This window comes from Rhinolophus ferrumequinum, chromosome 10 (genome assembly GCF_004115265.2).
Source record: "Rhinolophus ferrumequinum isolate MPI-CBG mRhiFer1 chromosome 10, mRhiFer1_v1.p, whole genome shotgun sequence".
In the NCBI taxonomy this organism is placed as follows: domain Eukaryota; kingdom Metazoa; phylum Chordata; class Mammalia; order Chiroptera; family Rhinolophidae; genus Rhinolophus; species Rhinolophus ferrumequinum.
In genome coordinates this window covers 23814543-23834363 of record NC_046293.1, presented here as the reverse complement: position 1 = coordinate 23834363, position 19821 = coordinate 23814543, and the positions used below count along the sequence as shown (strand labels likewise).

General features: G+C 43.3%; 1 protein-coding gene and 1 non-coding gene across 11 annotated transcripts in view; both read left to right on the top strand.

Moving 5' to 3' along the window:
* Positions 1-19186, top strand: part of CHD4 (chromodomain helicase DNA binding protein 4) — a 29489-nt gene extending 10303 nt beyond the window's left edge. For 4 of the 10 annotated variants that reach the window (XM_033117177.1, XM_033117172.1, XM_033117174.1 and 1 more), the window contains exons 16-40: positions 424-624; positions 814-951; positions 1212-1333; positions 1461-1634; positions 1981-2122; positions 2214-2345; positions 2460-2577; positions 3689-3813; positions 4160-4397; positions 4560-4735; positions 7952-8132; positions 8217-8303; positions 8395-8483; positions 8583-8716; positions 9238-9382; positions 9496-9661; positions 9917-10014; positions 10124-10253; positions 12606-12677; positions 12979-13116; positions 13370-13478; positions 13590-13722; positions 17297-17495; positions 18227-18390; positions 18565-19176. In XM_033117177.1, coding sequence (XP_032973068.1) covers positions 424-624; positions 814-951; positions 1212-1333; positions 1461-1634; positions 1981-2122; positions 2214-2345; positions 2460-2577; positions 3689-3813; positions 4160-4397; positions 4560-4735; positions 7952-8132; positions 8217-8303; positions 8395-8483; positions 8583-8716; positions 9238-9382; positions 9496-9661; positions 9917-10014; positions 10124-10253; positions 12606-12677; positions 12979-13116; positions 13370-13478; positions 13590-13722; positions 17297-17495; positions 18227-18390; positions 18565-18582 — 3429 coding nt within the window. In that variant the 3' untranslated portion in view covers positions 18583-19176. Of the gene's footprint in view, positions 1-423; positions 625-813; positions 952-1211; positions 1334-1460; positions 1635-1980; positions 2123-2213; positions 2346-2459; positions 2578-3688; positions 3814-4159; positions 4398-4559; positions 4736-7951; positions 8304-8394; positions 8484-8582; positions 8717-9237; positions 9383-9495; positions 9662-9916; positions 10015-10123; positions 10254-12605; positions 12678-12978; positions 13117-13369; positions 13479-13589; positions 13723-17296; positions 17496-18226; positions 18391-18564 lie in introns of all 10 variants that reach the window. The other 6 variants (XM_033117173.1, XM_033117176.1, XM_033117171.1 and 3 more) reach the window with 5 other exon arrangements.
* Positions 9696-9835, top strand: LOC117029492 (small Cajal body-specific RNA 11). Its single transcript, XR_004424231.1, has one exon. It is a non-coding gene; the product is annotated as a small Cajal body-specific RNA 11 (non-coding RNA).
* Positions 19187-19821: the final 635 nt, after the last annotated feature.

Sequence of the window (19821 nt, the reverse complement as noted above, 5' to 3'; positions counted from 1 at the left end):
TTACACTGAGGAGAGAGAAAAAGGGAGAAAAAATTGATCACTGACCTTGAATTGAAAGTAAGATAGACACACACACACACAGAAAGATTTGAGGGATTGGGAGCCATGGGTAGAATTAGTGGTGGGTGCATAGAGCCTTAGTACTGGGGGATGAATGTGTGTTGAGATCAGCAGAACTGTGGGTGGAATTAATTAGTATGGAAAGATTGGACAGAAGAAGTAAGGTTTTGAGCTCTCTGTAATGGTGGGCATGGCTTTCTGGAAAGGAGTGGGTCAGGCATTTTCATATGTAGAGAAAAGTGAGGGTAGGAGCAGCAGTGCACATACCAGTCAGTTATCTCTTGGGGCAAGGGATAGTGGGCGCTGGGGTTGTAGGGGGATGGGCCTTCACTCCTACTTTGCTTTTGCTCTTTTTCCTCAAAGGGTCATTCCAAAGGCCCCTTCCTAGTGAGTGCCCCTCTCTCTACCATCATCAACTGGGAGCGGGAGTTTGAAATGTGGGCTCCAGATATGTATGTGGTGACTTACGTGGGTGACAAAGACAGCCGGGCCATCATCCGAGAGAATGAGTTCTCCTTTGAAGACAACGCCATTCGTGGTGGCAAGAAGGCCTCTCGCATGAAGGTACCTCAGTGAGAGGGAGACCACCTCGAGGGGGAGTTGTTGTTATGGGCTTAGTCTGCCTCCTTGTGACCTGCTCCCTGGGGTAAGCCAAAACGATGACTGCTGGGAGGGGGGAAAAACCCTTAAGGCCCTTGGGTTTGCTGACATGAGGGGAGTTGAACATTAGTGACCAGGTTGCCGTCTGTGCAGAAAGAGGCATCTGTGAAGTTCCACGTGCTGCTGACATCCTATGAGTTGATCACTATTGACATGGCCATCTTGGGTTCTATCGACTGGGCCTGCCTCATCGTGGATGAAGCCCATCGGCTCAAGAACAATCAGTCTAAGGTGAGGGGCAAGGAGGGGATCATGGCCTCCAGTGTTCGTTCTTAGTACCAACTGCTCAGGAGGAGGACACGTAGGAGTAGAGGGAAGGAGAAAAGAGCCTGTGCTTTTCTTCCTCTCTGATACCTCGTGGTGGCCATGCCTCGAGAGAGAGAGTTGGGGATGGTGGACTTACCACTGGGCAGTGAAGCCGCTCAGTTCTGCAGAGATGTACTGCAGCCCTCTTCTCATTGACTTTTACCTCTCCCCATGTGCTTCTCCAGTTCTTCCGGGTCTTAAATGGTTACTCACTCCAGCACAAGCTGTTACTGACTGGGACTCCGTTACAGAACAATCTAGAAGAGCTGTTTCATCTGCTCAACTTTCTCACCCCTGAGAGGTTCCAGTAAGTGTGTGTTTATGCACAGTCGGCTCATAGTTCTGTTTCTGATCTTCCTGTTGCCCGTTTCCTATATGACTTTCCTATCTTCCTTGCTCCCTCTCCAACAACGTTTTCCTTTCTCTTTCTGAAGCAACTTGGAAGGCTTCTTGGAGGAGTTTGCTGACATTGCCAAGGAGGACCAGATTAAAAAGCTGCATGACATGCTGGGGCCTCACATGCTGCGGCGGCTCAAGGCTGATGTGTTCAAGAACATGCCATCCAAGACAGAGCTGATTGTACGCGTGGAGCTGAGCCCTATGCAGAAGTGAGTCGGAGGGACAGGATGATTGACTCCTTTTTGCAGATACTGTTAGACATCTGCTAGTGTGCAAAGTATTTTTCATTCCTCCCCACACTCTGCTTCAAGGCATCTGATGATAGGAGCAAGCACGGCCTAAAGACACCTGATGCCAGGGAGCTGGAGCCAGCCCTTGGTTCTTATGTAGTTAACCTTATCTTGTTTAAAATGATGGTGGTGGTGCTTGTTGGGTTTCCTTAGTCCCAAAGTGGGATACTCATGTGTTGGAAGGAAGATCTCAGATCTTGAGACTGCATTATGAGTTGTGTGAAGATTCTTGAGACTGACCTAGCTTTCTCTCTTGCCCATATAGGAAATACTACAAGTATATCCTTACTCGAAATTTTGAAGCACTCAATGCTCGAGGTGGTGGCAACCAGGTCTCTCTGCTGAATGTGGTGATGGATCTTAAGAAGTGCTGCAACCACCCATATCTCTTCCCTGTGGCTGCAATGGTATACTGTGCCACCTCTTGTTCTCCTCGGGTTGGAACTGCTCTGTTCGGCTTTCCTTCAACGTTTTTTTCTTCTTTGCTTCTTTCCTCAGGAAGCGCCTAAGATGCCTAATGGCATGTATGATGGCAGTGCTCTAATTAGAGCATCTGGGAAACTATTGCTGCTGCAGAAGATGCTCAAAAACCTTAAGGAGGGGGGGCACCGTGTACTCATCTTCTCCCAGGTATTATGTGGACTGGGATGGGAGCTTTAGTGGACAGCACTAGACAGCCCTCGATGACATGAGGGAAGGGATTGTCATCTGACTTTCCCATAATTAAACTTGCTCCTTTTCCAGATGACCAAGATGCTGGACCTGCTAGAGGATTTCTTGGAACATGAAGGTTATAAATATGAACGTATTGATGGTGGAATCACTGGGAACATGCGTCAGGAGGCCATTGACCGCTTCAATGGTATGAGGGAAGGAGTGGCATCGCTCCAGGCAGGCATCCTCATTCACTGTGTCTTTGGACCAGTCACTTGTTCTTGTGCATCTGCTTTTCTGCATAGTTATTTTGGGTCTTTGTCAGTTGATATGGAAGAGTAAATCTTTTGAATGTCTTGGTTGGAAGAATGTATTGGACTTTCCTAGGAGATTTTTTTTTCCCTTTGGAGTCTTCTTTTTTTTTTTTTTGCTAGAAAGAAGAGCATTTTATTTAAGCCTCCTCATTGTATCTTGGGGGCTGGGAGGGACCAGGTCTTATCCAAGCTCAAATCGCAAGTTTTCAGTAGCCACTACCTCTTTTTTAGAAAATAATTTTGGACTTAAAAGTTGCAAAAAGTAGTAGTGAGAGTTCATGTATACCCTTCGCCCAGCTTCTCTTAATAATAATTTATATAGCCACAGTACAATTAGCAAAACAAGGAAATTAACACTGATGTCATTCTGTTAACTATAGATCTTAATTGAATGGCACCAGTTTTTCCTCTAATGTCCTTTTCCTATTTTAGGATCTAGTTCCAGACCCCACATTGCATTAAGTTGTTGAGTCTCTTCCTATCTGTGACAGTTCTTCATTCTTTTCTTTTGTTTATGACTTTGATACTTTTGACGATTACTGGTCAGTTATTTGTAGAATATCCTTAAGTTTAAGTTTGTCTGTTTTCTCATGATTAGATTGAGGTTAGATATTTTGGGCAAGAATGCAACAGAATCGATGCAGTGTCCTTTTCAGTGCATCATACGTCGGGAGGTGGAGAAGGACAGGATGATGTGAATGGCCAATTGTGGGTGATGTTGACATTGATCACTTGTTCAGGTGTTGGCTGGGTTTCTCCACTGTAAAGTTACTCTTTTTCCCATTGGTAAAGATCTTGAGAGAGAGCTGAGACAATGGTAACATCCTGTTTCTTCTTAAACTTTCACTCTGATGTCGTGGACCTTGTGTCCATCAGTGGACCTTGCTTCCAGTGATTATTCCCATGGCGTTTGCCTAGTGAGGATTTATATTTCTGACATTCCTTCTACATTTATTAATTGGAATTCAGAGACACTTCTAATGGTGTTTTTGGTTCCTTTCTTAGCACCGGGTGCTCAACAGTTCTGCTTCTTGCTTTCCACTCGAGCTGGAGGTCTTGGAATCAATCTGGCCACTGCTGACACAGTTATTATCTATGACTCTGACTGGAACCCCCATAATGACATCCAGGTGAGCAGAAGTAACAACCTTGGTATACAGTAACTTACTGGAATTGAGGGCTCCACCATCTGGTATTAGTTGTTTCAGGGGAAAATAATATACATATATATATACATTTTAATATTTTTTACTGTATTGTAAGCCGGAAAATTTGGGCTAGCTATGGTCCTATTTTGGATAACATGATAGAGGGTAGTGTTTGGGGCCAGAGGTGCAGAAGCATGTTTTATACGAAGGCAAGCTGCAGCTCCTGCTTTGTGCTGGATTTAGCTTATTATGTGGAAGTCAAGGCAAGAGTGGAAACAGGAGAATAAGGTTATTTCAATTTCTGGCTTTGTTTTGTGCCCAACTCTAGGCCTTTAGTAGAGCTCACCGTATTGGGCAAAATAAGAAGGTGATGATTTATCGGTTTGTGACCCGTGCGTCGGTGGAGGAGCGTATCACACAGGTGGCAAAGAAGAAGATGATGCTGACGCATCTAGTGGTTCGGCCTGGGCTGGGCTCCAAAACTGGGTCTATGTCCAAACAAGAGCTTGATGACATCCTCAAGTTTGGCACCGAGGAACTATTCAAGGATGAAGCCACAGATGGAGGTGAGCTTGTCAGGAACTCGTTTTGGTGTGGGGTTTGGCCTTTCTAAAGGGTATCTTTGATACCTAGGGTCCTAGGACTTGGACCTAGGGTCCTGTGGAATTTGCTTTTTCCCCTGCAGCTGCTGAAGCTGACTTGGGGTATGGACCCCTGATTCTTTGTAGGAGGAGACAACAAAGAGGGAGAGGACAGCAGTGTTATCCACTATGACGATAAGGCCATTGAACGACTGCTGGACCGCAACCAGGATGAGACTGAAGACACAGAACTGCAGGGCATGAATGAATATTTGAGCTCATTTAAAGTGGCCCAGTATGTGGTACGGGAAGAAGAAATGGGGGTGAGTATGAATCCAAGGAAATGCTGTGCTGGGTGATGGGTCGAAAAATTGGAAGTGAGACCAGGATGGTATTTGAGACAGGAGAAAATTAGGCAAGTTAGTAATTGATGAATTAACACCTCTTCCCTTGGAAATAAATACAATAATATATGACCAGTCACATTCTCATCTTTGCGGTGGCTATCGGGAAACCCACAAATTTCACATGCAAAACAGTTATATTAGCTCTTTATCAGAATCTCATTTTCTCTTATGCATTTTATTAACCCTAGAAATAAACTTTCGTTTGCTACTTCAAGTCTCTTCGGAGGAAAGGCAGGAAATAAGATACGTATCTGTCAGCCTGTGTCCCTGTGCTTTGCAAAACCTGAGAATTGTTGTTTTCCCTTTTTTTCTTTTCCTTACCTTTCGTTGGTCTTTCTTCATGAAAAACAAACAAAATACTAAAACAGTGATAAACGTGTGGCTTCTGTAATAATATTTTCCTCCAAATGATACAGTTGGGTGTAAAATGAAAAAAGAAATTGCTTTCTACTCTGATGCTCTTTTAAATTACTAAGCTCAGGGTTCTTTGAATTGATATACCATACTTTGCTGTGTGTAATGCCGTCCCGTGTACAATGCACACCCACACTTTTGGCCTAAATTTTCAGGGGGAAAAAATCTTATGTTTTAATTTTTTAACTCAAATTTTTATTTGCTTATATTTAGGTACTTGTTTTTTGTATTATAAAGCAATTTTAGCATTTCTTTTTTAACATACTTTGGTACAAGAAGTTTTATGTAACAAATAATTACAATACACAAGCAGAGACATAAGGTATAAGAAATTTTATATACCGGTAACAAATTTATGGTATTTACACATCATAGAAGGCCAAGAACTCTTGTCGTTGCAAGTTCGTCGTAAGTTCAACAAACTGATTATTGTATTCTAGTATCATTTTGCATACAGATATCGTTATTGATTTCTAGAGTTAGCACTTTTAACTTATAAGCATAAATAACTTAATATTTATATAGATATGGAATTAGTACTACTCATGTATAATGCGCATCCTTATTTTTCCGTCACAAAATTGGGCAAAAAAGTGCACATTATACATGGCAAAAAGTACGGTAGGTTTCTGGTGGTCATTACCATCTTGTCTCATTCTTCCAACTCAGAGCCATCCCTTTTGCTGTGTTTTCCTGATACGTTCCTATTATCTTTGTTCTTGAAGGTGATGCTACTAACAACCTCAGTTATGTGTAACTGGCTGAAGTCTGAGATAGGGCTATAGGTTTGGTCAAAACTGCCCTCCTGAAGGTTCCTGCCCTTCATGTTCCTGCCAGGGCAGTGACTGCACATAGAAGTGATTGGGGCAGCATGTGCTAAGTGATTGGGAAGGGAGGGGTGGTACTTTTCCCCCCCCCCTCCAATGATAACCTCTGCTAAGGATTATACAGGTATAAAAATGGCCCTCTTATTAGTGGCTGAAGCTGCTGTTTATAATACTTTTAAATTTTATTTTTTGAATAGATAGTAATTCACATGGTTCAAAATTCAAAAGACACTAAGGTATCTCTTTTCTACCCTTGTCTCGCTAGGGATAACTGATGTTTTCATATCTTACATATATATCCATACACACATGTAAATATACACACAAACACCTTTTTTTCGTTTCCTTTTGAACACAAAAGTAGTTTGTTGTTTTTTTTTTTAAAGATTTTTTTTATTGGGGAAGGGGAACAGGACTTTATTGGGGAACAGTATGTACTTCCAGGATTTTTTTCCAAGTGAAGTTGTTGTCCTTTCAGTCGTAGTTGTGGAGGGCGCAGTTCAGCTCCAGTCCAGTTGCTGTTGTTAGTTGCAGGGGGCGCAGCCCACCATCCCTTGCGGGAGTCGAACTGGCAACCTCTGTGGTTAAGAGGACGTGCTCCAACCAACTGAGCCATCCAGAGCTCAGTGGCAGCTCAGCTCAAGGTGCAGGGGGCAGAACCCACCATCCCTTGCGGGAGTCAAGGAATCGAACCGGCAACCTTGTGGTTGAGAGCCCACTGGCCCATGTGGGAATCGAACCGGCAGCCTTCGGCGTTAGGAGCACGGAGCTCCAACCGCCTGAGCCACCGGGCCAGCCCACAAAAGTAGTTTCTTATACATAATGTTCTCTACCTTGCTATTGTCTATTTAATCTTGAAGGTACAATGTAAATCAGCACATGAAGAGGCCCTCCACCTCTTTTTTGGCTGTGTTGTATATCCTTGTTCTGGAAGTACCGTAATTCATTTATTTTAAAAAATTGAGGTATGATTGGCATATAACGTAATAGTTTCAGGTATACAACATAATTTGATATTTGTGTATATATTGTGAAATAGATCACAATAAGTCTAGTTAATATCTATCACCATATAGTTAACAAAATTTTTTTCTTTTGTTGAGAACTTTTAAGATCTACTCTCAACAATTTTCAAATATGCGATACAATATTAACTATAGTCACCATACTGTACATTGCATGCCCACTACTGACTTAATTTATAATTGGAAGTTGGTACCTTTTGATCCCCTTCACCCATTTTACCTACTTCCAACCTCCAACGTTTATTTAATTAGTTCCGTAATGATGGACATTTAGGTTTCTAATGTTAGGCTTAATTAGTAGTTTAATTCTAATGTAAGGGATTTGGAATCAGTGGTCCTGAAATGTCTGAAAAAAATAAAACAAGACTTCTCAGAGGAACATAAACATGGGGACGTAAAATATATAATTATTTTTGTACATAATTGGTAAACTTTCATGAAGTTTATAAAGAACAGAAGTGCTTATGACGCTTTTATTTTATCTTATGAAAATCTTTTGCAGGTTTTCAGAAGCATTTCCATTCTGCCTTGCTAAGGCTCTAACTTCTCTTCTATGTTTTGCTGTCTCCCAGCTGTGTACGTGTCAGTAAAGGGTTAGAAGAAAACACACTTCTCTTCATCCTTCTCTTGTGATAACAGCTCCATCCTATGTTTTTCTTTATGTTGTCTGCTGATCTATACATAATTATGAGGAGCCATGTCCTGTCAATTCAATTTCTTTTAAGTTCTTAGGACCAATCAGGCACACCAAATTTTTCAGAGTCCAGTCATGAAAAGGAGCTAGCAGAATGGGAACTGTGAGGACCAGGGGTAGCTGGCGGTGCTGACTTCAGCACCCCTGAGTCCTGGCCCTCCCTCTGTCCCAGGAGGAAGAGGAGGTAGAACGGGAAATCATAAAACAGGAAGAAAGTGTGGATCCTGACTACTGGGAGAAATTGCTGCGGCACCATTATGAGCAGCAGCAAGAAGATCTGGCCCGAAATCTGGGCAAAGGAAAAAGAATCCGTAAACAGGTCAACTACAATGATGGCTCCCAGGAGGACCGAGGTGTGTGTGGCCGGCCCCGCCCCCCACCCATGGGCCGTTCCACTAGAGCAGTGGGCCCCGCTCATCTGCCCTCTCTCCCTCCAGATTGGCAGGACGACCAGTCCGACAACCAGTCCGATTATTCAGTGGCCTCAGAGGAAGGTGATGAAGACTTTGATGAACGTTCAGAAGGTGAGGACTGTGCCTTTCTGCTGGTTGTTTACTGCTTTGTCTAATATCTATCTCTACCAGGGTCACTCATGCATTTTTTTCCTTCTTGCAGCTCCCCGCAGGCCCAGTCGCAAGGGCCTGCGGAATGATAAAGATAAACCATTGCCTCCTCTGTTGGCCCGTGTTGGTGGGAACATTGAAGTAAGTGCCAAATGATTCTAAGGAGGTGTGGGTGAGTGCTGATGTTGGGTCTTTGGTAGTGTAAGACCTGCTCCCTCTCACCGAGGTTCTCTCCCATAGGTACTTGGCTTTAATGCTCGGCAGCGAAAAGCCTTTCTTAATGCAATTATGCGATATGGGATGCCACCTCAGGATGCTTTTACCACCCAGTGGCTTGTGAGAGATCTGCGAGGCAAATCAGAGAAAGAGTTCAAGTAAGTTGAGAGCTGGAATGACTAATCTTTGGTCATTCCATAGCACTGGTCCTAGCCCTGGTGGGCTGTTTCCTCTGCTGAAGTTGGCAGGTGAAGCTCTTTTGTTTTTTTTTGTTAAACTTCTTTTTAATTTACATAAGTGTGTTTTTCCAGGACCCATCAGCTCTAAGTCGAGTAGTGGTTTCAATCTAGTTGTGGAGGGCGCAGCACACAGTGGCCCATGTGGGGATCGAACTGGCAACCTTGTTGTTAAGGGCACCACGCTCTAACCAACTGAGCTAACCCGACGCCCCTGAAGCTCTTAGTAATAGGGCTCTGTGTTCCTAGTTTCTCTGGAAGAGAACCTGGGGCACTGCGTGTGGTCTGGAGACCAGCCTTTAATGCGATAGTGGGCTTTATCTCAGGATGGAGCCGTAGTCATTTCCTGGGATAATGTCAAACTTGGGGGTGGGAAAGAATCTGATAGAAGATTCTTTCTCATGATCACTGTTTTAACTCGTTTCTCTCCTTGTTCACTACAGGGCTTACGTCTCTCTTTTTATGCGGCATTTATGTGAGCCGGGAGCAGATGGAGCTGAGACCTTTGCTGACGGTGTACCCCGAGAAGGCCTGTCTCGTCAGCATGTCCTTACTAGGATTGGCGTCATGTCCTTGATTCGCAAGAAGGTGAGCACTCAACCTCTCTCCATTGTTCAGGGTTTCTAGGGGAGACTGGAGGATTACAGGAAAGGAGCCTTGAGCTGGCATTAGGTCTTCAATGTCTTGTCCCATTGCTACAGGTTCAGGAGTTTGAACATGTTAATGGGCGCTGGAGTATGCCTGAACTCGCTGAAGTAGAAGAAAACAAGAAAATGTCCCAGCCAGGGTCACCTTCCCCAAAGACTCCTACACCTTCCACTCCAGGGGACACACAGCCCAATACTCCTGCACCTGCCCCACCTGCTGGTAAGTCTGTACTGTCATTTCTGTCCCTCTCTTCTTGTCCTGGCCTATGCTCTCTCTGCTCCCCTGTGCTCAGTTCCAACAGGGGAGTCTGGCAGGACACACAGCAATCTCCCTCTCAGTTTAGGAGGGCCGTCCTGAGTATAGGGCTGGCTCTTAAAGGCACGAGAGGACAATTTAAGAGGAGACAGACTGAGAAAGCATGACCTCTCTGATCTAGGATCTTCTTCCTAATTAATTGTTTTGTATTGGTTGCAGAGGATGGAATAAAAATAGAGGAAAATAGCCTCAAAGAAGAAGAGAATGCAGAAGGAGAAAAGGAGGTTAAACCTGCAGCCCCTGAGGCCACCGTTGAGGTAAGAGATTGGGGTGACTGGATGCCATACCAAAGGCAAACGGATAAACCCACTCTTCCTTTTGGGTACTGGCCTGTCTGCTTCAACTTCTGTCTTTTTTCCTTTGAAGTGTACACAACCCCCTGCCCCTGCCTCAGAGGATGAAAAGATCCTTGTTGAACCTCCTGAGGGAGAGGAGAAAGTGGAAAAGGCAGAGGTGAAGGAGAAAACAGAGGAACCTATGGAGACAGAGCCCAAAGGTATCCACATTTTCAAGCACTACATATCCCTGTGTGAACTACAGCTGCTCTTGGACTTCCAGCCAGGCTGTAGTGCCGTCAGGAGAAGTAACACACTGAAGAATACTGCACCCTTGATTATAAATTGTGGATTCCCCCCAAGACATCTTTTAAGACTTTAATCATAAATATTTCAGTTTAGGATTGTAACAGTTGGAAATACTGTATTTCCCCGAAAATAAGACCTAACCATAAAATAAGCCCTAGCATGATTTTTCAGGATGCTCATAAAATAACCCCTACCCCAAAAATAAGCCCCAGTTAAAATCGTCAGCCAGATGGATGCATTTAGTACATCCGTTGCAACACACGACGGATGTATTGAATTATAAAATAATATTAATACATAATTAAATATAAATAATATTGACATTAATACTTAAATGATAATATAAATTATAATTAAGTATTTGTAAATACCCAAGTGGGCACCTTTGGATGAGACATAAACGCCTATGTAAACAGATGAACTCGAGACTTATTGCCAAATGACCAATCGGAGTACAGACACAACACACAAATAACTTGCACGCTCGATAATGAACGGACGTGGTTGTGTCTGATATGAATCTTCATAATTCAATACATCATGTGTTGTAATGGACGTACTTAATGCACTCGTGTGAAATAAAGCAACGCTTTCTGAATTTTGGTGCCTGCAATTTTTCGTGGACCATCATTCTTAATTGTCATCATTTTTGTTGCCACTCCTATCTCGTAAGTCTTCAATTAACACTTTTAATTTAATGGTAGATTTAAAGGGAATAATATTTTGACCCCCAGACAAGATGAGTGCAAAAAGAAAGAGCTATTCCGTGGAGTACAAGAAAGGAATCGTGGAGGACTCCCGGGGCAAGAATCTTACGGCTTTCTGCAAAGAGAAGAAGTTGGATCTCCGAATGGTCCGAAAATGGCGAGCAGAGTACGATATCCTCAGTCAACAGGTGGACGAGGGAAATGCTAAGAAGCGCAAGTGTGGATCGGGTCGGCAGCCATTATTCCCTGAGCTGGAAGACATCATCTGTGAATGGATTGCTGACAGGAGAGCAAAGGCTTTGGTTGTGCGCAGGGCTGATATTCAAGCATTTGCCCTTGCAGTGGCACCACAGTTAGAAATATCCCCAGAAGAATTCAAAGCATCACAACACTGGTTGGATGGCTTCCTTCAGCGATTATGAACTGTGTCTAAGATCGACAACACTGTTCAAGCTGGAAAATACTGAAGTTATTAAACGTGCACTTGCATTCAAGTCCTTTGTTGATGGTATCAACTTTTCTAAATACCAGCTCTCCAACGTGATTGCCATGGATGAAACTGCAGTGTGTATGGGCCAAGGATCTCAAACGGACAATTGATCAGAGGGGTGCCTCGTCAGTCTACATTCCCTCCATTGGTTACGCAAGTGCACGTTACCTGTATTTTGGCAATTCGTCTGGATGGAAAGAAAGCCCCACCTCTAATCATCACTAAGAGCAAGAACGATAAGGTTGAATGTGTTTGAGGCATTTATGTTCTTGAAACCTAAAAAACCTGGTGCACGCAAGCAAGTTATAAGGAAGTAGGTTGATTTAATGCTGCCACTTGTTTTGCGAGGTGGCCAAAGATGTCTGCTGGTCTGGGATTCAGCCAGCACTCACCGTGTTATAAAGACATGAAGAACTTCCTTGCACAGAGAAATAGATCAAATAATGATTCCCGCAGGAATAACTGCCTATCTCCAGACTCTTGATATTGCAATAAACAAGCCATTAAGGGACCATTTGCGCATAGAAATCAATGACTACATTAAAAATAGAATGAAAAGAAATTAGCGTGGAAACTTTGTGAAGCCTCGCCTGCAAGAGGTCATGACTTGGGTGAAGAATTCAGGGGATAAAATCACAGCTGTGTTGCCAATGCACTACGAGCACGCTACATGGACAAGAAGTGCTCATTTAAGGAGAGCTCTGTTGCTGGACACGAGAGATTGGGGCCAATGGTTCTACAGAAAATGGAGTCACAAGAAATTCAAACTGGAATTCGGGGTTTGGAGAGTTGTGACGATGTTCCAGAAGATGATGACTTGACTGTATTTGAATAAATGTAGAGTTTTGTACATGAATAAATGAATATACGTAGGTCGTACGTGAGTAAATGTAGATTGTTGTACATGAAAAAATAAGACATCCCCTGAAAATAAGCCCTAATATGTCTTTTGGAGCAAAAATTAATGTAAGAACCAGTCTTATTTTCGGGGAAATACGGTAGTGTGTGGAACAGAGGAAGACACTGTTCTTTAGATACACTCTCAATGCCATCTGTTTCCCCCCCAGTTGTTGCCGACGTGGAGAAGGTGGAGGAGAAGTCAGCAATAGATCTGACCCCCATTGTGGTGGAGGACAAAGGTGGGTGTTTGGAAAAGCTAATTGTGGTTTAGAAGGACTCTAAAACTAGAAGCAAGGACTTTATCTCTGGGACACCCCCCTCTTCCAACCCTTAACCTCCCTATCCACATCCATATAGCCATTTTATCCCAGCCCATTTGTCCCCACATTTATGTGTCATTGGGCTGGTATCACCTTTTTCTGGGTTTGAGAAACACCTGTGTGGGAAAGGGTGGAGGTGGATGATATCTTGAAGCATATAGTGCTGTGTGTTAGGGCCACAGTGTCTGGAGCTGAAATTTTCCTTCTGCATATCCTGTAGAAGAGAAGAAAGAAGAAGAAGAGAAAAAAGAGGTGATGCTTCAGAATGGAGAGACCCCCAAGGACCTGAATGATGAGAAGCAGAAGAAAAATATTAAACAGCGTTTCATGTTCAACATTGCAGATGGTGGTTTTACTGGTAGGAAAATGAGGGGCCCACTGGGGTTAGAAGGATCTGAGGTGAAATTAGAGTTGTTGTCAGAAATTAGAGTACGGAGACTTCGCCTCTACTAGATGACCAGAGGGTAGGCTGATTTGCATGTTCCCTTGGATTCCGTGTTAGAAAGCCATAGGCATACTATTAAGATGGAATCTGAGGGGCAGGAATAAATAGCTTTTTGAATTCTCACGGCAGGTCTTTTCTCCCCAACCTTCCCTAAATTCCTCTTCAGAGTTGCACTCCCTTTGGCAGAATGAGGAGCGGGCAGCCACAGTTACCAAGAAGACTTACGAGATCTGGCATCGACGGCATGACTACTGGCTGCTGGCTGGCATCATAAAGTATCCTTTGCCTGAGTCTGGGCTTAGATTCTTGGTGAAGGTTTCTGAAGGTCCCACAGTTTGAGGTTCTTACTTTCCTTGTTTTGTTTTTCCTGAGCAATTTCCCAATAGCCATGGCTATGCCCGGTGGCAGGACATCCAGAATGACCCACGCTATGCCATCCTCAATGAGCCTTTCAAGGGTGAAATGAACCGTGGCAATTTCTTAGAGATCAAGAATAAGTTTCTAGCCCGAAGGTTCAAGGTGAGCAGGATGGGGAGGAATACCGTGTTGAAGTGACAGCCCTTACAGTGCAGAAGGGACTGCAAAGGAGGGAATCTGTTCATTCTCCCATATTGTTTATCGTGTTCTCCTGTGTACTTCACTTTTTGTATTCCATGAAAGCCTTTGCTCCCAAGTATTAATTATTAGAGGTCTTAATTATTAGAGGTCAAGACATACAGACTTGAAAATTAACCAGCTGTTCAAGGGCTGAAGATGACTGCGTCTAATGAATGACACAGACTAGTCCAGTGTGTGTTCGGGGAACACTGTAGGTTGGAGTGTTCAGGAAAGATACAGAGGTGGATTGAACTGGATCTTTAAGGAGGTAGGGCTGTCAGTGGGTGGTACTTTATCTGGGTCTGAGAGTTACCTGTGTGGATAAGGGGTGGAGTGGATGCGAAAAGGAAATGCAAAGGTAGAACTCCGTTTTCAGAATCATTAGGGCTAACAAGTCTAGGACTGCAGGGAGTCTTACTCAGGAATTCAGCAAATGTGTGTTGAGGACACCGTGTGTGCAGACCATCAAAATGGGATACCACGAAGACAAGACATGTGGCTCGTAAGCTGAGTATAATTGGGGGAGTAAGAAATATACACTAATAAACCTTCAAACATTATGTGCCCAAAAATGAGTGGCACAGGATACAAAGACCAGACATGCATGGTGCCTGTTCTCAAGGAGCTTTCAGTTTAAATGAATACCATTCTGGGTATTGGGAGGGAAATTACTGAATCCATAAGAAAGTTCTCCAGAGGGAACTTGGTGAGTGGGGGGAAAGAGTTCATAAATGGCTTCATGGAGAAGGTGGCATTGGAATTAAGTTTTGATGAATGTAATAGAAATCGTTGGGTAGAAACAGAAGGTTGTTTGAACCAAAAGGGATTAAGTAGCAGAGCTTTTATAAACAGCAAATTAGCCCACTTGGGTTGTCCAAAGCACTTGGGTAATGGTGGGAGGTAGGTTGAAGAGAGAGGTAAGGGCTAGAGGTCAGTAGGTAGGTTTTTGGCAACAGATAACAGAGTTTGGACTTTACCCTATAGTTAATGGGTAGCCTTTGAGGTTTGTGAAGAGTTTTGGTATGACCCAGGGAAATGGAAACAGAAATAGAACATTCATGAAATTATAGAACTATCATATAGTCATGAGATAGTAAGGGCTTGGATATAATGCTAATTGTGGAAAATGAAAAGGATAAGGTAAAGGAAATAAAGCATCAAAGAATTTATTGATTTATTGTAGGGGTCAGCTAACCTTTTCTATTAAAGGGCCAGATAGTAACTATTTCAGGCTTTGTGGGACATAATGGTCTCTGTTGCAAATACATAACTCTGTTGTAGTGTGAAAGCAGCTATAGGTGATAAACGAGTAAGTATGTTGTAGTGTGAAAGCAGCTATAGGTGATAAATGAGTAAGTATGAATGTGTGCCAATAAAACTTTATCAACACTGAAATTTGAACTTCATATTTTTATGAAGTGTCACAAACTATTCTCATTTTGACTTTTTCCCAACCATTTGAAAAATGTAAAAACCATTCTTAGCTCTTGGGCCGTACAAAATCAGGCGGCAGGCCAGATGTGGCCCCTGTCATAGTTTGCTGACTCCTGACTTACTGGATTTGAGATGCAAAGGAGGGGCTGCCGGTTAGCTCAGTTGGTTAGAGCGCTAGCTCAGTTGGTTAGAGCGCGGTTCTCTTAACAACAAGTTTGCCAGTTCGATCCCCACATCTAGGGGGCCACTGTGAGCTGCACCCTCCACAACTAGATTGAAACAACCACTTGACTTGGAGCTGATGGGTCTTGGAAAAACACACTTAAAAAAAAAAAATCTGAGATGCAAAGGAGTGAGACTCCAAAAATAACAAGTTTTGAGCTCGAGTCACTGAGAAAGTTAAATTATCAATGGCAGATCTTGGAAGTGAGGAAACAGTTTGTAGAAAAGAATAAGTTCAATTTTAGGCAACTCATTTGGTGTTTCTCACGAGCTCACGCAGATAACCTTCCCACTACCCCCTTCACAATAAACAAGTGGGATCAAAGAGTGTTCATCCATACATGAGTGGGATCAGAACAGTCACTGCTTGAGCTGCAGGTTTGAAAAGCATCAAATCATTTGTATAAAGTTGCTGGCTGATGCTAGGAGAGGAGAGATTTCTTGGGAGAATGCTTTAATAGAACAGCAGCAAGCCAGGGGCTTATCCTGGAGAAAGCTCATAATTTGGGGGGGAGTTGGTACAAGAGACAGGGTGTACAGATTGAAAGTAGATGCTTGGTCACCCCAATAAATTAAAAAAAAATAGTCACGGGGATGTGAAGTATAGCATAGGGAATATATAGTCAGTTATATTGTAATAACTACCATGGTGTCAGGTAGATACTAGACTTACCAGGATGATCACTCAGGAAGTTATGTAAATGTCTAATCACTATATCGTACATCTGAAACTAATACAATATTGTATGTCGACTGTAATTAAAATGTTTTTTAATTTAAAAAAAGTACATACTTGGTCTGGGGATAAATTAGTAGGCCCTGATGGAGCCAGGTCTTGTTGAAATAATAGCCCATTATTCTCATACTGTCCTTTTTCCTGACCCCTAATGGATTCATTCTCTTTAAGAACCAGTGGATACTTGAGCAAATTAAGTCTCATAACTTCTGAATCAACATTCTGTCTCTTGGAATATATTTCAAAGAACCTTTTACAGAGCTCCATCAGGTGACAGGTACAAGAGTTTGTTGCAGTATAATTTTTGGTGGTGGGGCCTGGAGGCAACCATTGTTCAACATTGGGAGTGCAGATCGGTAAAATGTGGATTCATATCATGGAGCACTAAGCAACAGCTAGAAGCAACAAAATGCATGTGATATAACAACATAAATGAACCCTTTAAAAAGATATGTATGGAGAAAGGAAAAAAAGCATTTTACATGTACTGAACATTATTCTGTAAATTAGAAATGTGCACATGAAACAATACTCAGTCTTCAAGTATTTCACAAAAAAACATACAGTCAATATATTAGAAGGATTATCTATGGTGAAGGAAAGGAATGGGAGATGTAGAAACATAATTTTAAAGAGTAAAACAGTTGAAATGATAAGGTAGGTATATCTGGGATGGACTACTGTGCAACCATTAAGAATCTTATAAAGTACAGTCAGTAATAAAGGAAGATGCTTACTATGTAACTGAATGAAAACACATATATTCATATATATATAATTTCAATTATGTAGAATATATATACAAAGAAAAACCTTAGAATGTTATCTCTAGGAGGTGGTATTGTGACTTTAATTCTTTATACATTCTGTATTTTCTAAATTGAGTTTATCATTTTTGTATAAGAGTGAATCAATTAAGGGTAAAGAGTTTTAAAGATGTGGACCTCCACAAGGGAGTGAAAAAAAAAAAAAGAAAAAGGACAATGCAATGCTGCACTGCTTGGATGTGGGGGAGCTGTCGTAAGGTTCTTTATAGATTCTGAGGCCCATCAGAAATAAGTGAGTGTCAGTCCAACTCCCATCTCCTCTTTCTCCCTTGTCCAGCTCCTAGAACAAGCCTTGGTGATTGAGGAACAGCTGCGCCGTGCAGCTTATCTGAACATGTCAGAGGACCCCTCTCACCCTTCCATGGCCCTAAACACCCGCTTTGCTGAGGTGGAGTGTTTAGCGGAGAGTCATCAGCACCTGTCCAAGGAGTCAATGGCAGGAAACAAACCTGCCAATGCGGTCCTGCACAAAGGTAGCCAGTGGCTCCCCTGCCTCCTGCTGACTCAGCATCCTTCCTCCTCTGCCCCTCCCCCAACACACATTTCTTGTTTCCATAATGTTTTTTCAGAGCCCCTTTGGGAGCTTAGGATGTGCTGAGGATCTGGTGCTTTCCTCCTTGGGAAGTGATTATCTTAGAGGCAATCAAGGACAGTAATTCGTTGCCTCTTTTAACTCTTAACATAGTCAAGTTGTTGGAGGTGGAAAGCAAAGCAGAATAATATAGTGTCATCTGGGATACTTTAGAGGTGACTTCAGGTGTCTTTAAGATCCAATCAAATTCAACATTTTGTTTCTGATTAAAGTTAAAACATTGTGTGGGGGGGTGGAGGGTGAAGTGAGGAAAAGAAGGCTGTTACTAAGGAGAGGGAGACAGCTCCAAAAGGTGAGGAAAGACAGTGAAAAAAATGAAACAACAAGAATAACTTCTCAAGAAGTTGAAGAAATAGAGACAGTGGGAGCAAAGGACAGGATTAGGTGACTTTAAAAAGCATAGAATCATGGACTGGCGGAACTGGAATAGGAATAGAAATTTGAGCATGGTGGAGGCCAGGTCAGATGACTTTGATAAAAGGCAATATTAAAACACTCCAGCACACCAATCAATCACTTAGTCATTGAGAAGTCATGGGGGGCAGATCCACTATGGCAAAAAGGATCTCTGTCTTGACCACCACAGCTCACCACCTCTTTTATTTCCCTGTGCAGTTCTGAAACAGCTAGAAGAACTGCTGAGTGACATGAAAGCAGATGTTACTCGACTCCCAGCTACTATTGCTCGCATTCCCCCAGTTGCTGTGAGGCTACAGATGTCAGAGCGTAATATTCTCAGCCGCCTGGCAAACCGAGCACCTGACCCTACTCCACAGCAGGTAGGACCATTTTCTGCTAGCCTGCTGTTCCAGCAGAGCCATTCTGGATCTTGTAACTTTTGCTCTCTGTCCCTAACTGGGCAGATGGGGCTGTCTTACTAGTGAGTCCCCTTGGGATCTGGTGGATTCCTGTGGTCTGGAATTCTGACTCCTGTGGCTCTCTCTATTCTATAGGTAGCCCAGCAGCAGTGAAGATCCAGACTGATGATAAACACCTCCACCGCTGAGCAGTGACCTTCCTCACTTTCCCTTGCCCAGCTTCTCCCCTGGCGGCCTGAGAGACCCTCTCCTTCCTTCTGCCCATCTTCCATGTTGTAAAGGGACAGCCCCCACTGTACTGGGGGAGGGAAGGGAGTGAGGGGCAGTGGTGCCCTTCCTGCTGGAGAGACAGTGCAGCAGTAGCGCCGGCGCCATCTGCAGGGAGCTGGCGGGCTGGCCGCCTTCTGGGCCCTGGCTTTCCCCACTGTAACATCTGTTACACACAAACTGTTGTGGGTTTCTGCCAGGCTTGAAGAAAACGATCTGAATTTCTTCTTCCTTTTTGTTTTATTTTGTTGGTTTATTTTGTGTTTTCTTTTCTCCTTTTTTGGGGTATTCAGAGTGGGCCGGGCCCCTGGGCGAGACACAGCTACCTCTGTTGGCATCTTTTTAATACCAGGAACCCAGCGGCTCCAGCCACGGCTAGAATGAAATAAAATGGGGGAAAAAAAGAAAAAAAAAAAAAAAAGACAAGAACCAAAATCATAAAGCCACAGCAAATTTCTTGATGAAAATTGAAAATAAAAGTTTCCTTGTATTTTAGTGCTCTGGTTCAGTGTGGGTGTAGGTGCAAGTGGATGAATGTGTATGACCGGAGCCCTGGGAAATGTGTAATTGAAAACGAAAGTTTTTCTTGTGTTCTGATAGTCCACAAAAGCCATTTCATTTCATGTCTGTGTGCATGTGCCCTGTGTGCTCTGGACCAAGGCAAGTGGCATCCTATGGAACATGAGAGGCTTCAAAACGACCTGGGTTCATACCCTGTACTACCATTTAATGGCTGTATGACCTTGAGGAAGTGAACTTTTCTGGGTTGGGAGTTCTGTATAAAATAAAGATACCTTCTTCATAGAGCTGGGAAGAGAAAACCAGTTTTTAAAGCTACTAAGCACTACCTTAGTCCTTATTTGAAGGAATGCTTAAGGTTCTTTTTCGTGTGTGAAGTTAGCATGTAATGTCCTCCGGGCCTCCAGATGTGAACCTAAGCAGAGGAATCTTACCTGAAGGGCTGAGCAGGGGTCTCGGGTTAAGGAAGAGGGTTTCCTAATCAAAGGGTCGGGAGAAGGAAAACGACCGGATTCCTTGATCTTGAGGTGGGGCAGAGGGTGCCAGGAGGAGCGCCCCGCTATTACCTCTTGGTTTGGGGCGGCGGGGGGTGGGGGGCGGCTTTCA